At 39.1% G+C, this 16,267-nt stretch overlaps 2 protein-coding genes across 3 annotated transcripts in view; one reads left to right on the top strand and one right to left on the bottom strand.

Annotated features, from left to right (window-relative positions):
* RPS5 (ribosomal protein S5) overlaps positions 1–5,716 on the top strand; it is a 16,636-nt gene extending 10,920 nt beyond the window's left edge. The window contains exons 4-6 of the mRNA XM_077191066.1: positions 161–484; positions 3,050–3,148; positions 5,577–5,716. Coding sequence (XP_077047181.1) covers positions 161–484; positions 3,050–3,148; positions 5,577–5,645 — 492 coding nt within the window. The 3' untranslated portion in view covers positions 5,646–5,716. The remainder of the gene's footprint in view (positions 1–160; positions 485–3,049; positions 3,149–5,576) is intronic.
* A 2,527-nt stretch (positions 5,717–8,243) lies between these two features.
* Positions 8,244–16,267, bottom strand: part of GABBR1 (gamma-aminobutyric acid type B receptor subunit 1) — a 61,719-nt gene continuing 53,695 nt past the window's right edge. The window contains exons 17-20 of one of the 2 annotated variants that reach the window (XM_077191006.1): positions 12,949–13,087; positions 10,184–10,327; positions 9,988–10,134; positions 8,244–9,723 (exon numbers count right to left, since the gene is read on the bottom strand). In XM_077191006.1, coding sequence (XP_077047121.1) covers positions 9,607–9,723; positions 9,988–10,134; positions 10,184–10,327; positions 12,949–13,087 — 547 coding nt within the window. In that variant the 3' untranslated portion in view covers positions 8,244–9,606. Of the gene's footprint in view, positions 9,724–9,987; positions 10,135–10,183; positions 10,328–12,948; positions 13,088–13,607; positions 13,662–16,267 lie in introns of those variants that run through there. The other variant, XM_077191005.1, reaches the window with a different exon arrangement.

Genomic DNA, 16,267 nt, shown 5'->3' with positions numbered 1-16,267 from the left:
CATTTTTCCTGATTTTTTCCCATTTTCAATGCAATTTTTTGGTATTTTCCCCCCATTTTTTCCCCCTTTTCTCCCTTTTTCTTTGCATTTTCCCTTTCATTTATTCCCAATTTTTTTTTCATTTTTTCCCTTTTTTACTCCATTTTTTCTCAAATTTTCTCCCATTTCTTCTCCATTTTTTCCCTTCTTAATTCCATTTCCTCCCATTTTTTCCTCATTTTTTTGGCATTTTCCGCCCTTTTTTACTTCATTTTTCCTCCTTTTTATTCCATTTTTCCCCCCTTTTTTACTCCATTTTTTCTCCCCATTTTTCCCCATTTTCTCTCCATTTTCCCCCATTTTTATTCCCATTTATTCCCATTTTTCAGGGATTTTCCCCCATTTTTTGAGGGATTTTTCCCCATTTTTCCCCATCCCCATCGGCCGGGCCGGCACCGTGCGCAGGCAGGCCGTGGATGTGTCCCCTCTGCGCAGGGTCAACCAGGTAAAAACCCAAAATTTTCCAAAATTCCAACATTCCCAACATTCCCAACATTTCCCCTTTTTTTCCTGATTTTTTCCCATTTTTTTCCGATTTTTTCCGATTTTTTTTCGATTTTTTTTTCGATTTTTTTCTGATTTTTCTCTGATTTTTTTCGTGATTTTTTCCCTCCATTTTCTCTCATTTTCCCCTCATTTTTGTCATATTTTTACCACATTTTTTCCACATTTTCCCCCCATTTTTATTCCCATTTTTTCCCTTTTTTTTGGGGATTTTTCCCCATTTTTCCCCATCCCCATCGGCCGGGCCGGCACCGTGCGGCAGGCAGGCCGTGGATGTGTCCCCTCTGCGCAGGGTCAACCAGGTAAAAACCCAAAATATTCCAAAAATATTCCAATATTTCAACCATTTCCAACATTTCCCCCTTTTTCCCCTTTTTTTTTTGCATTTTTTTCCGATTTTTTTCGATTTTTTTCCGATTTTTTTTTTATTTTTTTTCGAATTTTTTTCGATTTTTTTTCGATTTTTTTTCGATTTTTTTCTGATTTTTTTCCGATTTTTCTCTGATTTTTCTCTGATTTTTTTCCCTGATTTTTTTTCTGATTTTTACCACATTTTTTCCACATTTTACCCCATTTTTATTCCCATTTTTCCCCATTTTTTGGGGATTTTTTGCCCATTTTTTTTGGGGATTTTTCCCCATCCCCATCGGCCGGGCCCGGCACCATGCGCAGGCAGGCCGTGGATGTGTCCCCTCTGCGCAGGGTCAACCAGGTAAAAAATCACAAATTTACCCAAAATTCCAACATTTCAAACATTCCCATCTTTATTCCCATTTTTCCTGATTTTTTCCCATTTTTTTGGGCATTTTTTTCGATTTTTTGCCCATTTTTCGTGATTTTTTCCTGATTTTTTCCCTATTTTTAATGCAGTTTTTTTGTATTTTTCCCCATTTTTTTCTCATTTTTCTCCTCATTTCCCCCCCCCCCAAAAATTCCCAATTTCCCTTTACTTTCCCCCCAAAATTCCCATTATTTTTCCCCATTTTTCCTCCCAAAATTCCTATTTTCCCCCCCATTATTTTTCATTTTTCTCTTCATTTTCCCTTCATTTTTCCCCCAAAATTGCCCATTATTTTTCCCCATTTTCCCTCCCAAAATTCCCATTATTTCCTCCAAAAATTCCCATTTCCCCCCGATTTTTCACCATTTTTTCTCATTTTTTCTGTTTTTTTTTTTCCCCAAAAATTCCCAAATTTTTTCCCGAAAATTCCATTATTTTCCCCCATTTTTTCCTCATTTCCTCCCCATTTTTCCCCCAAAATTCCCATTATTTTCCTCTCCAGGCCATTTGGCTGCTGTGCACGGGCGCTCCTGAACCCTTCAACATTTTCCCCTCATTTTCCCCCAAAATTCCAAATTTTTCCCCCCAAACTCCCAAATTTCCCCAAAATCTTCCCTTTTCCCCCCAAAATTCCCATTATTTTCTCCATTTTTTCCTCATTTCCCCCCATTTTACCTCACAAAATTCTCAGTTTCCCTTCATTTTCCCCCCAAAATTCCCATTTTTTCCCCCTTTTTTCCCATTTTTTCCCCCAAACTTCCCCAAAATTTCCATTTCCCCCCCAAAATTCCCATTATTTTCTCCATTTTTCCTCATTTCCTCCCCATTTTACCTCACAAAATTCTCATTTTTCCCCTTCATTTTCCCCTCATTTTCCCCCAAATTCCCATTATTTTTCCCCATTATTTTTTCTCATTTCCCCCCCATTTTTCCTCCATTTTCCCCTCATTTTCCCCCCAAAATTCCCATTATTTTTCTCTCAATTTTCCCATTTTTCCCTTCATTTTTCCCTCAAAACTCCCAATTTTTCCCCAAAATTCCCATTATTTTCTCCATTTATTCCTCATTTCCTCCCCATTTTTCCCCCCAAAATTCTCATTATTTTCCTCCGTTTTTCTTTCATTTCCCTCCCATTTTTCCCTTCATTTTCTCCCTCATTTTCCCCCCCAAAATTCCATTTTTCCCCCGTTTTTTCTCATTTCTCCTGGGTTTTTTCCCCCAAAATTCCCATTTTTTTCCATTTTTTTTTTTCCCCAAACTCCCAAATTTCCCAAAATCCCCATTTTTCCCCAAAATCCCCATGATAATTTTGTTTTTTCCAGGCCATTTGGCTGCTGTGCACGGGTGCTCGTGAAGCCTTCAACATTTTCCCCCCAAAATTCCCAATTTTTCCCCTTTTTTTCCCCATTTTTCCCGTTTTTTTCCCCCAAACACCAAAATTTCCAATTTCCCGCCAAAATTCCCATGATTTTCTCCATTTTTCCTCATTTCCCCCCCATTTTACCTCACAAAATTCTCATTTTTCCCTCATTTTACCTCACAAAATTCCCATTTTTTCCCCATTTTTTCCCCATTTTTTCCCCATTTTTTCCCCGTTTTTCCCCATTTTTTCCCCATTTTTTCCCCGTTTTTTCCGTTTTTTTTTCCCCAAACCCCCCAAACTCCCAAATTTCCCCAAAATCCCCATTTTCCCCCAAATTCCCACAATAATTTTGTTTTTTCCAGGCCATTTGGCTGCTGTGCACGGGCGCTCGTGAAGCCGCCTTCAGGAACATCAAAACCATCGCTGAGTGTTTGGCTGACGAACTCATCAACGCTGCCAAGGTGGGAAAATCCCAAAAATTCCACCCCAAATCCCAAAAATTCACCCCAAAATCCCAAAATTCCCTTTCCTAAATTTCCCCCCTTTTCCCCCATTTTTTCCCTGTTTTTTTCCCATTTTTCCTCAATTTTTTCTCATTTTTTCCCAATTTTCCTCAATTTTTCCTCATTTTTTTCCCATTTTTCCTCAATTTTTTCCCATTTTTCCCATTTTTCTTCAATATTACCCTTTTTTTCATGATTTTTCCTCAATTTTCCCATTTTCCCATTTTTTCTCATTTTTTTCCATTTTTCCTTCTTTTTTTCCCTGTTTTTTTCCCATTTTTCCTCAATTTTTTCCTCATTTTTTTTCCTATTTTTTCCTCAATTTTTCCCCATTTTTTTCCCAATTTTTCCCCTGTTTTTTCCCCTATTTTTCCCCCTTTTTCCTAAATTTTCCCCCTTTTTTCCCTGTTTTTTTCCCATTTTTCCTCAAATTTTCCCCTTTTTTCCTAAATTTTTCCCCTTTTTCCCTAAATTTTCCCTTTTCCCTGTTTTTTCCCATTTTTCCTCATTTTTTCCCATTTTTCCTCAATTTTTTCCCATTTTTTCCATTTTTCCTCAATTTTTTCCCATTTTTTCTCATTTTTCCTCAATTTTTTCCCATTTTCTTCTTGATTTTTCCTCTTCTTTTCCCCAAAAAAGTCCAAATTTTCCCCCAAATTCCCAATTTCCACCATCAATCTCAAATTTTCCTTTTTCCCCAAATCTCCCAATTTTTCCCCCAAAATCCCCAATTTTCCCCAACCCTCCCCCCAAACTCCGCCAAATTCCCCTCAAAATTCCCCAAATTTCCCTCAAATTCTCAAAATTTCCCCCAAATTCCCAAAACTTTCCTCCAAATCCCCCCCAAAATTCCCCCAAACTCCCCACCAAAAACCCAATTTTCCCCTAAAATCCCCATTTTAACCCCAAATTTCCCCATTTTTTCCCCCAAATTTCACCCCAAACACCCAAATTTCCCCTCAAAATTCCCAAAATTTTCCCCCAAATTCCCCAAAAATTCCCTGCCAAAAATCCCAATTTTCCCCTAAAATCCCCATTTAACCCAATTTCCCCATTTAACCCCAATTTCCCCATTTTTCCCCTCAAACCCCAATTTCACCCCAAATTCCCCCTCATCCCAAAATTCCCCCAAATTCCCAAATTCCCCCAAATTTCCCTAAATTTCTCCCAAATTTTCCCCAAAATTCCCCAAAATTCCCCAAAATTCCCCAAAAACTCCCCTCCAAAAATCCCAATTTTTCCCCCTAAAATCCCCATTTTAACCCCAAATTCCCCATTTTTCCCCAAATTCCCATTTTTTCTCCTCAAACCCCAATTTTCACCCCAAATTCCCCTCAAAATTCCCCCCAAATTTTCCCCAAAATTCCCCAAATTCCCCCAAAATTTTCCCCCAAATTTCCCTCCAAAAATCCCAATTTTATCTCCTAAAATCCCCATTTTAACCCCAAATTTCCCCATTTTGTCCCCCCAAACCCCAAATTTCACCCCATTTTCCCCAAATTTCCTCTCAAAATTCCCAAAAATTTCCCTCAAATGCCCAAAATTTTCCTCAAAATTTCCCCCAAATTCCCCAAAATTTTCCCCTTAAAATCCCCATTTTAACCCCAAATTTCCCCATTTCTCCCCTCAAACCCCAATTTTCACCCCAAATTCCCCCTCAAAATTCCAAAAATTTCCCCCAAATTCCCCAAATTTTCCCCCAAATTCCCCAAAATTTCGCTCCAAAATTCTCAATTTTTCCCCTAAAATCCCCATTTTAACCCCAAATTTCCCCATTTTCCCCCATTATTTCCCCCTAAATTCCCGAAATTTTTTCCTCCAAATTCCCCAAAAATTCCCCCCAAATTTTCCCCAAAATTCCCAAAATTTTTCCCCCAAATCCCCCAAAATTTCCCTCCAGAAATCCCAATTTTAACCCCAAATTTCCCCATTTTTTTCCCCAAATTTCCCCATTTTCTCCCCCCAAACCCAAATTTCACCCCAAATTCCCCTCAAAATTCCCCAAAATTCCCGAAATTTTTCCTCCAAATTCTCCAAAATTTTCCCTGAAATTCCCCAAAAATTTCCCCCAAATTCCCAAATTTTCCCCCAAAATTTCCCTCCAAAAATCCCAATTTTTTCCCCTAAAATCCTCATTTTAACCCCAATTTCCCCATTTTTACCCCAAAATTTCCCCTAAAATTCCCCAAAATTTTCCCCAAAACTCCCCAAAATTTTCCCCAAATTCCCAAATTTTCCCCCAGAATTTCCCTCCAAAAATCCCAATTTTTCCCCTAAAATCCCCATTTTAACCCCAATTTTCCCCATTTTTTTTCCCAAATTTCACCCCAAACTCCCCAAATTTTCCCAAATTTTCCCAAAATTCCCGTTTTTTCTCCCATTCCAGGGCTCCTCCAACTCGTACGCCATCAAGAAGAAGGACGAGCTGGAGCGCGTGGCCAAATCCAACCGCTGAAAATCCCAGTAAAATCCCAATAAAATCCAATAAAATCCCAATAAAATCCCAATAAAATTCATGGATTTGGAACTAAAGTCACAACTTGGGGTGTGTGGTGATTTTTGGGGATTTTTTGGGTTTTCTTACGAATTTTTTTGAAAGAATTTTCCCCCAAAAAGTCCAAAAAAATGGCCCAAAATTCCACAAAAATTCCTTTAAAATCCCCCCCAAAATTCCCTAAAAGATTCCCAAAAAATCAAAAATATCCTAAAAAAATTCCTTAAAAATCCCCCCAAATTCCCTAAAAAATTCCCCAAACTCCCCCCAAAATTGCCCCAAAAATTCCTCAAAAAATTCCCCCAATTTTCCCCCAAAAATCTCCCAAAATTCCCTCCAAAATTCCCCAAAAAGGTCCCCAAAAATTTCCCAAAATTCCCCAAAAAATTCCCCCCAAAATTTCCCAGAATCTCCCAAAAATTCTAAAAAAATTGCCCCAAAATCCCCAAAAATTCCAAGTTTTCCTCCCAAAATTCCCAAAATTTCACCAAAAATTCCCCCCAAAAATTCCCCCAAAAATTCCAAAGTTTCCCCCCAAATTCTCAAAATTTCCACCAAAATTCCCCCCAAAATTCCCAAATATTTCCCAAAATTCCCAATTTTCCCCCCAAATTCCTGAATTTTCCCCAAAATTTCCAAGTCCCCCCATAACTCCCAAATTTTCCCCAAAATTTTCCCCAAAATTCCCAATTTTCCCCCAAAATTTTCCCCAAACATTCCCCAACAATCCCAAAATTCCCAAATTTCCCAGAATCTCCCAAAAATTCTAAAAAAAATTGCCCCAAAATCCCCCCAAAAATTCCAAGTTTTCCTCCAAAATTCCCAAATTTCCCCCAAAAAATCCCAAAAATTCCCCCCAAAATTCCAAAGTTTTCCCCCAAAATTCTCAAAATTTCCACCAAAAATTCCCCCAAAATTCCCAAATTTCCCCCAAATTCCCTCCCAAAATTCCCAAATTTCCCCCCAAAATTCCTGAATTTTCCCAAAAATTTCCAAGTCCCCCCAAAACTCCCAAATTTTCCCCAAAATTTTCCCCAAAATTCCCAATTTCCCCCAAAATTTTCCCAAATATTCCCCCCAACAATCCCAAAATTCCCAAAATTTCCCAGAATTTCCCAAAAATTCTAAAATAATGGCCCAAAATCCCCCCAAAAATTCCAAGTTTTCCTCCCAAAATTCCCAAATTTCCCCAAAAAAATCCCCAAAAATTCCCCCCAAAATTCCCCAAAATTCCAAAGTTTTCCCCAAAATTCTCAAAATTTCCACCAAAAATCCCCAAAAATTCCCCAAAAATTCCCAAATCCCCCCAAATTCCCTCCCAAAAAATCCCCCAAATTCCTCCCAAAACTCCCAAATTTTCCCCAAATTTCCCCTCAAAATTCCCAAAAATTGCCCCAAAATTCCCAAATTTTCCCACAAAATTCCCAAATTTTCCCAAAGTTTTAAATTCCTCTCAAACCTCCCAAATTTTCACCAAAAAATCCCCAAAATTCCCAAGTTTTCCCCCCAAAATTTTCCCCAAAAATCCCCAAAAAATTCCCCAAAAATTCCCCCAAAATTCCAAAGTTTTCCCCAAAATTCTCAAAATTTCCACCAAAAATTCCCCCAAAATTCCCAAATTTCCCCCCAAATTCCCTCCCAAAATTCCCAAATTTTCCCCCCAAAATTCCTGAATTTTCCCAAAAATTTCCAAATCCCCCCAAAATTCCCAAATTTTCCCCAAAATTCCCCAAATTTCCCCCCCAAAACTCCCAAAATTCCCAATTTTCCCCAAAATTTTCCCCAAAATTCCCAAAAATTCCCCCCAAATTCCCAAATTTCCCCCCAAATTCCTGAATTTTCCCAAAAATTTCCAAGTCCCCCCAAAACTCCCAAATTTTCCCCAAAAATTCCCAATTTTCCCCCAAATTCCCAATTTTTCCCCCTAAAATTCCCCCCAAAACTCCCAAATTTTCCCAAAATTCCCAATTTTTCCCAAATTTTCCCAAATTTCCCCAAATTCCCAATTTTTCCCCTAAAATTCCCCCCAAAACTCCCAAATTTTCCCAGATTTCCCCAAATTTTCCCCAAATTTTCCCCCAAAATTCCCAAATTTTCCCCCCAAAATTCCCAAATTTCCCCAAAATCACTCGGAGCCGTTTGAGCCTCCAGCTCCGGATTTTATTTGATTTTATTTTGATTTTATTTTGATTTTATTTTGATTTTATTTTGATTTTATTTTGATTTTATTTTGATTTTTTCCATCAAATTTGGGAATTCCTGAGCCCAAATCCCGAAATTCCCTCGGAATTCCGGGAATTTTCCTTGGCTTGGGCGGGGCTGGGGGAAAAGTGGGAAAAGTGGGAAAATTTGGGGATTTTTGGGATAAAAATTGGGAAAATTTGGGGATTTTTGGGAAAATTTGGGCATTTTGAGGGAGAAAATTGGGAAAATTTGGGGATTTTTGGGATGAAAATTTGGGATTTTTTTAGGGAAAAATTGGGAAATTTGGGGGAAAATTTAGGAAAAAAATTGGGAATTTTGGGGGATTTTTTGGGATAAAATTTGGGGATTTTGGGGGGAAAATTTGGGGCAAAAATGGGGAATTTTGGGGGATTTTTTAGGAAAAAAAATGGGAATTTTTTGGGGGGAAATTTAGGAAAAAAATTGGGAATTTTGGGGGATTTTTTGGGATAAAATTCAGGTTTTTTTTGGGATAAAATTTGGGGATTTTGGGGGGAAAATTTTGGGCAAAAATGGGGAATTTTGGGAGATTTTTGGGATGAAAATTGGGAATTTTTGGGAGAAATTCAGGAATTTGGGGGGAAAAATTTGGGGATTTTTGGGGGATTTTTAGGAAAAAATTTGGGAATTTGGGAGGAAATTGGGATTTTTTAGGGGAAAATCTGGGAATTCTGGGGGATTTTTGGGATAATTGTAAAAATTGGGAATTCTGGGGGAAAATTTAGGAAAAAATTGGGAATTTTAGGGAATTTTTGGGATAAAATTTGGGGATTTTGGGGGAAAAATTTGGGAATTTTTGGGGATAAATTTGGGGGTGGGAAATTGGGAATTTTTGGAGATTTTTGGGATGAAAATTGGGAATTTTGGGGGATAATTGTAAAAAATTGGGGATTTGAGGGGAAAATTGGGAAAAATTGGGAATTTTGGAGAATTTCAGGAATTTGAAGGGGAAAATTGGGAATTTTGGGGAATATTTGAGATAAATATTGGGAATTCTGGAGAAAAATTGGAATTTTAAGGGAAAAATTGGGAATTGTGGAGGATTTTAGGGATAAATGTGGAAAATCTGGGAATGCTGGGAGGAGGGGCCCAGGTGGGGGTGGAAATTTGGGAATTTTTGGTGGAAATTTGGGAATTTTTTGGTGGAAATTCCAGGATTTTCCCACCTAAAATCTGGGATTTTTCCGTGTGAATTTTTGGATTTTTTGAGCAGGAATTCCAGGGATTTTCACACAGAAATTCCGGAATTTTCCCACCTAAATTCAGGAATTTTCCTGCCTAAATTCCGGGATTTTTTAATGGAAATTCCGGGATTTTCCCGCCTAAATTCCAGGAATTTTCCTGCCTAAATTCCGGGATTTTTTCCTGGGAATTTGGGGATTTTTCCACCTCGGTTCTGGGATTTTTCCACCTGAATTCCAAGGATTTTGATGGGAGAATTCCAGGAAATTTTCAGCAAGAATTCCAGGATTTTCTAGCAAGAATTCCACGAATTTTCAGGCAAAAATTCCATGATTTTCACACATAAATTCCTGGATTTTCCCACAAGAATTCCAGGGTTTTTCTGACGTAAATTTCACGAATTTTCAGGCAACAATTCCACGAATTTTCAGGCAAAAATTCCATGATTTTCCCACATAAATTCCATGATTTTTCTAGCAAGAATTCCAGGAATTTTCAGGCAAAAATTCCATGATTGTCACACATAAATTCCTGGATTTTCCCCCAAAAATTCTGGGATTTTCCCACAAGAATTCTGGGATTTTCCTGCCAAAAATTTTGTGATTTTCACACAAGAATTCCAGGATTTTCCTGCCTGAATTTTGGGGATTTTCCTGCCTAAATTCTGGGATTTTCCTGCCTGAATTCTCTTAATTTTCCCCTCAAAATTCCAGGATCTTCCCCCATGAATTCCGGGATTTTCCTGCCTGAATTCTGGGATTTTACTGAGTAAATTCTCGAATTTTTCCACCTAAATTACAGGATTTCCCCCCAAAAATTCCAGGATTTCCCCCCAAAAATCAGGATTTTTCCCCTATAATCCCAAGGATTTCTGGCCTCGATTTTGGGATTTTCCAGCCTGAATTTTGGGATTTTCCAGCCTGAATGTTGGGATTTTTTGGGAATTTCCCCTCACATTGTAGAGCAGGTGCACGCGGCTCCCGTCGCAGTTGGCCCGGCCCAACTTTTCCGCCTGCTCGGACACCAGGCACCGAACCAGGCTGGGCTGGGGGAAAGCCTGGGAAATTTGGGAATGTTGGGAATGCTGGGAATGCTGGGAATGCTGGGAGGAGGGGCCCAGGTGGTTCTGGGAATTCTGGGAATTCTGGGAATCCCGGGAATGGCGGCGGCGGGGAGCGGAGCTGGAGCTGCTGGCGGGCCTGGAGCTGCTGGCGGAGCTCGGAGACGCGCTCTTCTTTCTGAGGGGAAAAAGGGGGAAAAAATTGGGGAATTTATGGGGGAAATGTGGGGAAAAAATGGGGGAAAAATTGGGAAAGTTTAGGGGAAAAAAATGGGGAAAAAATTGGGGAAGTTTAGGGGAAAAATTGGGGGAAAAATTGGGGAAGTTTGGGGGAAAAAATGGGGAAAATTAGGAGGAAAATAAGGGGAAAATGTGGGGAAAATTGAGGGAAGTTATGGGGGAAATGTAAGGGGAAATGATGGGGGAAAATGGGGGAAAAAATGGGGAAAAATTGGGGAAAAATGGGGGAAGTTTAGGGGAAAATAGGGGGAAGAAATGGGGGAAATTAGGGGAGGGAAAATGGGGGAAAATATGGGGGAAGTTTAGGGGAAAAAATGGGGAAAAAATTGGGGAAAAAATGGGGGAAGTTTAGGGGAAAAAATGGGGAGAAAAATGGGGAAAAAAATGGGGAAAAAATTTGGGGGAAAAATGAGGGGAAAATGGGGAAGTTTAGGGGAAAAACGGGGGAGAAATGGGGAAAAATATGGGGGAAAAATTGGGGAAAATTGGGGAAAAAATGGGGGAAGTTTAGGGGAAAAATGGGGGAAGTTTTGGGGAAAAAAATGGGGGAAAATTGGGAAAAAATGGGGGAAGTTTAGGGGAAATTAGGGGGGAATGATGGGGGAAAATGGGGGAAGTTTAGGGGGAAAATTGGGAAAAAATTGGGGAAGTTTTGGGAAAATAGGGGGGAAAATGTGGGGGGGAAAATGAGGGGGAAATAGGGGGGAAATATGGGAAATAGGCGGAAAAATTGGGGAAAAATGGGGGAAGTTTAGGGGAAAATAGGGGGAAGAAATGGGGGAAAATGGGGAAAAAATTGGGGAAATTTAGGGGAAAATAGAGGGGAAAATAGGGGAGGGGAATGGGGGTAATGAGGGGGGAATGATGGGGGAAGTTTAGGGGGGAAAATGGGGGAAAAATTGGGGAAGTTTGGGGGAAAATAGGGGGAAGAAATGGGGGAAATTAGGGGAGGGAAAATGGGGGAAAATATGGGGGAAGTTTAGGGGAAAAAATGGGGAAAAAATTGGGGAAAATTGGGGAAGTTTAGGGGGAATTAAGGGGAAGAATGGGGAAAATGGGGGAAGTTTGGGGAAAAATATGGGGGGAAATTGGGAAAAAATTGGGGGAAAAATTGGGGAAGTTTTGGGGAAAATAGGGGGGGAAATGTGGGGGGAAAATGTGGGGAAAATAGGGGGGGAAAAATGGGGGAAGGTTAGGGGAAAATGGGGAAATTGAGGGAAGTTATAGGGAATAAAGGGGGGAAAATTATGGGAGAAATTGGGGAAAATTAGGGGGCAAGATGGGGGAAATTAGGGGGAAATGATGGAGGAAAATGGGGAAAAATTGGGGAAATGGGGAAATTAGGGGGAAATGGGGGAAAAATTGGGGAAGTTTTGGGGGGAAAAAATGGGGAAAAATTGGGGAAGTTATAGGGAAATATGGGGGAAAATGGGGAAAAAATTGGGGTAATATGGGGGATGTTTTGGGGAAAATTGGGAAAAATTGGGGAAGTTTTGGGGGAAAATGTGGGGGAAATGTGGGGGGAAATGTGGGGGAAAATGGGGAAAATTAGGAGGAAAATAAGGGAAAATTGGGGGGAAATGGGGGAAATTATGGGGGAATTGGGGAAAAATGGGGGAAAAATTGGGGAAAATTTGGGGAAAAATGGGGAAGTTTAGGGGAAATTTGGGGATGATATGGGGGAATTGGGGTTGTTATAGGGATTAAGGGGAAATTTATGGGGGAATTAGGGGGAATGTTGGTGCAATGCAATTGGGGAATTTTGGGGAAATTGGGGGAGTTTTGGGGAAATTGGTGGGGAAAATGTGGGGGAATTTAGGGGGAAAATGGGGGAAATTGGGGAAGTTTGGGGAAAAATGGGGGAAAAATGGGGAAATTAGGGGGGAATGATGGGGAACATGGGGGAAATTTGGGGTTGGGAAAAATTGGGGAAAAATTGGGGGAAAAATGGGGAAAAAATTGGGGAAGTTTGGGAAAAATATGGGGGAAAATGGTGGGAAGTTTAGGGGAAAAACGGGGTGAGAATGGGGAAAATTGGGGGAAGTTTTGGGGAAAAAATGGGGGGAAAAATGGGGAAAAAATTGGGGAAGTTTAGGGGAAAATAGAGGGGATTGATGGGGGAAAATGGGGGAAGTTTGGGGGAAATAGGGGGGGAATTGTGGGGATGTTTGGGGGGAAATAGGGGGGAAGAAATGGGGGAAAATTGAGGGAAGTTATGGGGGAAATGTAAGGGAAATGATGGGGGAATTTGGGGCAAATTGGGGAAATGGGGTGTTTAGGGGGAAACTGGGGGGAAATGTGGGGGAATTTGGGGGAATTGGGGGAAAATTGGGGAATTTGGGGAATTGAGGGGTTGATGGGGGAAATTGGGGAAGTTTGGGGGAAAATAGGGGAAAAAATGGAAAAAAAAGGAAAAAAAATGAAAAAAAAACGGGAAAAAACGAGGAAAACGCTGGTAAAAAGGCCAAAAACCAATGGGAGGTAAAAATCCCAAAAACCACATGGAAAAAGCCAGGAAAAGGCACCAGGAAACGAGGAATTCCGGAAGGTTCCGCCCACCTCGGCGATGATTTTCTCCAGTTCCCGGTTCTCCTTCTCCAGCAGCCGGGATTTCTCCTCCTCGTTGTTGTTGGTGGAGGAGCCGGTCTTGATGGTGTCCTGCTGCTCCGACTGCCACTCGCCCCGCGTGATCAGCCGCGCATCTGGGGGAATTACAGAAAAATTCAATTTATTGGGGGAAAATTCAATTTATTGGGGGAAAATTCAATTTATTGGGGAAAAAATTCAATTTATTGGGGGAAAATTTCAATTTATTGGGGAAAAAACGGGCAGAAAAATTCAATTTATTGGGGAAAGATCGGGGATTGAGCCGCCGCATCTGGGGAAAATTACGGAAAAATTCAATTTATTGGGGAAAAAGGGGGAAAAAATCAATTTATTGGGGAAAAATTCAATTTATTGGGGAAAAAATTCAATTTATTGGGGAAAAATTCAATTTATTGGGGAAAAAAGGGGGGAAAAATTCAATTTATTGGGGGAAAATTCAATTTATTGGGGGAAAAATTCAATTTATTGGGGAAAAACGGGCAGAAAAATTCAATTATTGTGGAAAGATCAGGGGTTGAGCCGCCGCATCTGCAGGAAAAATTCCAAAAAAATTGAATTTATTGGGGAAAAAAGGGGGGAAAAAAAGGTGAAAATTGAATTTATTGTGGAAAAAAGGGCAGAAAAATTCAATTTATTGGGGAAAGATCGGGGTTGAGCCGCCGCATCTGGGAATTACGGAAAAATTCAATTTATTGGGGGAAAATCAATTTATTGGGGAAAAAATTCAATTTATTGGGGAAAAATTTCAATTTATTGGGGGAAAAATTCAATTTTATTGGGGAAAAAATTCAATTTATTGGGGGAAAAAAAAGGGTGAAAATTCAATTTATTGGGGAAAGATCGGGGGTTGAGCCTCTGCATGAGGGGAAAAAAGGCGGGAAATTGAATTTATTGGGGAAAAAAAGGGTGAAAATTGAATTTATTGTGGAGAGATCAGGGGTTGAGCAGTTGCATGAGGGGAAAAAGGGGGAAAAATTCAATTTATTGGGGAAAAAAAGGGTGGAAATTGAATTTATTGTGGAAAAAAAGGGGGGGAAATTGAATTTATTGGGGAAAAAAAGGTGGAAAATTGAATTTATTGGGGAAAAAAGGGCGGAAATTGAATTTATTGTGGAAAATATTGGGGAAAAAAAGGGCGGGAAATTGAATTTATTGGGGAAAAAAAGTGGAAAATTTAATTTATTGGGGAAAAAAAGGGGGAGAATTGAATTTATTGTGGGGAAAAAAGGGGGGGAAACTGAATTTATTGTGGAAAAAAAGGGTGGGAAATTGGATTTATTGGGAAAAAAAGGGTGAAATTTGAATTTATTGTGGGAAAAAAGGGTGGGAAATTGAATTTATTGTGGAGAGATCGGGGGTTGAGCAGTTGCATGAGGGGAAAAAGGGGGCAAATTGAATTTATTGGGGAAAGATCGGGGGTTGAGCCGCACATCTGAGGGGGAAAAAGACGGGAAATTGAATTTATTGTGGAGAGATCGGGGTTGAGCCGCCTCATGAGGGGAAAAAGGGGGAAATTGAATTTAGTGTGGAAAAAACGGGCAGAAAAAATTCAATTTATTGTGGAAAGATCGGGGGTTGAGCCGCCGCATGAGGGAAAAAAGGCGGGAAAAATTGAATTTATTGTGGAGAGATCGGGGGTTGAGCAGTTGCATGTGGGGAAAAAAGGCGGGAAATTGAATTTAGTGTGGAAAAAAAGGGTGGGAAATTGAATTTATTGGGGAAAAAAAGGTGTGAAAATTGAATTTAGTGTGAAAAAAAGGGTGAAAATTGGATTTATTGGGAAAAAAAGGCGGAAAATTGAATTTATTGGGGGAAAAAGGGGGAAGAAAATTCAATTTATTGGGGAAAAAAAGGGCGGGAAATTGAATTTAGTGTGGAAAAAAGGGGGAAAATTGGATTTATTGTGGGAAAAAGGGCGGGAAATTGAATTTATTGTGGGAAAAAAGGGTGAAAATTCAATTTATTGGGGAAAAAAGGGGATTGCCAGAAAAATTTCTCACGAAAATTTGGGAAAATTCAATAAAATTTGAAAAATTCGCTCGAAATTTCTGCCACCTGCTAAAAAAAAAAATATCGACAAAAGGTTGGTTGTGAAAAATCCACAGAAATTTCCCCCAAAAATTCCCCAAAAAGTCACAAAAAAATTCCGAAGAAATTCACAACAATTTCCCCCAAAAATGTCGAAAAAAAATTCCCCAAAAAATCCACAAAAATTCCCATAAAAATTTCCCCCAAAAATCCACAAAAATTTCCGCCAAAAATTCCAGACAAGTGTCCCAAAAATGTCCCAAAAAATCCACAAAAATTCCCCCCCAAATGTCCCAAAAATTCACAAAAAATTCACGAAAATTTCCTCCAAAAATTCCCAAAAAACCCGCAAAAATTTTCCCAAAAAAACCGCAAAAATTTTCCAAAAAAATCCACAAAAATGTCCCAAAAAATCCACACAAATTTCCCCCAAAAATTCCCAAAAAGTCACAAAAAATTCCGAAGAAATTCACAAAAATTTTCCCCAAAATGGCCCAAAATTTCCCCCAAAAATGTCGAAAAAAATTTCCAAAACAATTCACAAAAATTCCCATAAAAATTTCCCAAAAAAATCCACAAAAATTCCCATAAAAATTTCCCCCAAAAATGTCCCAAAAAATCCCCCAAAAATCCACAAAAATTTCCGCCAAAATTCCAGACAAGTGTCAAAAAATGTCCCAAAAAATCCACAAAAAAATTCGCAAAAAATGTCCCAAAAATTCACAAAAAATTCGCGAAAAAATCCACAAAAATTCCCCCCCAAATGTCCCAAAAATTCACAAAAAATTCACAAAAATTTCCTCCAAAAATTCCCAAAAATGTCACAAAAAATTTCCCAAAAAATCTACAAAAATGTCCCAAAAAATCCACAGAAATTTCCCTTAAAAATTCCCCAAAAAAGTCACAAAAATTTCCGAAGAAATTTTGGGATTTCCTCCCAAAATTCCCCAAAAATGTCCCAAAAGATGTCCCAAAATATTCTGAAAAAAATCGCAAAAATTTCCCCCCAAAAAATTCCAAAAATTTCCTCCAAAAATTCCCCAAAATTGTCCCAAAAAATTTCCCAAGAAGCCACCAAAAAATCCCAAAAAATTCTAAAAAAATCCCTAAAAATCCCCCAAACCACCAAAAAAATCCTAAAAAAAATCCCTAAAAATATCCCTAAAACATCCCTAAAAAATCCCCAAAAAACCTTTCAAAAAACCATCAAAAACCCCTAAAAAAATCCAAAAAAAAAATCCAA

The sequence above is a fragment of the Agelaius phoeniceus genome, chromosome 27 (genome assembly GCF_051311805.1).
Source record: "Agelaius phoeniceus isolate bAgePho1 chromosome 27, bAgePho1.hap1, whole genome shotgun sequence".
Taxonomy (NCBI): Eukaryota; Metazoa; Chordata; class Aves; order Passeriformes; family Icteridae; genus Agelaius; species Agelaius phoeniceus.
Note: the sequence above shows the minus strand (reverse complement) of the source record. Positions and strands in the feature narration are given on the sequence as shown.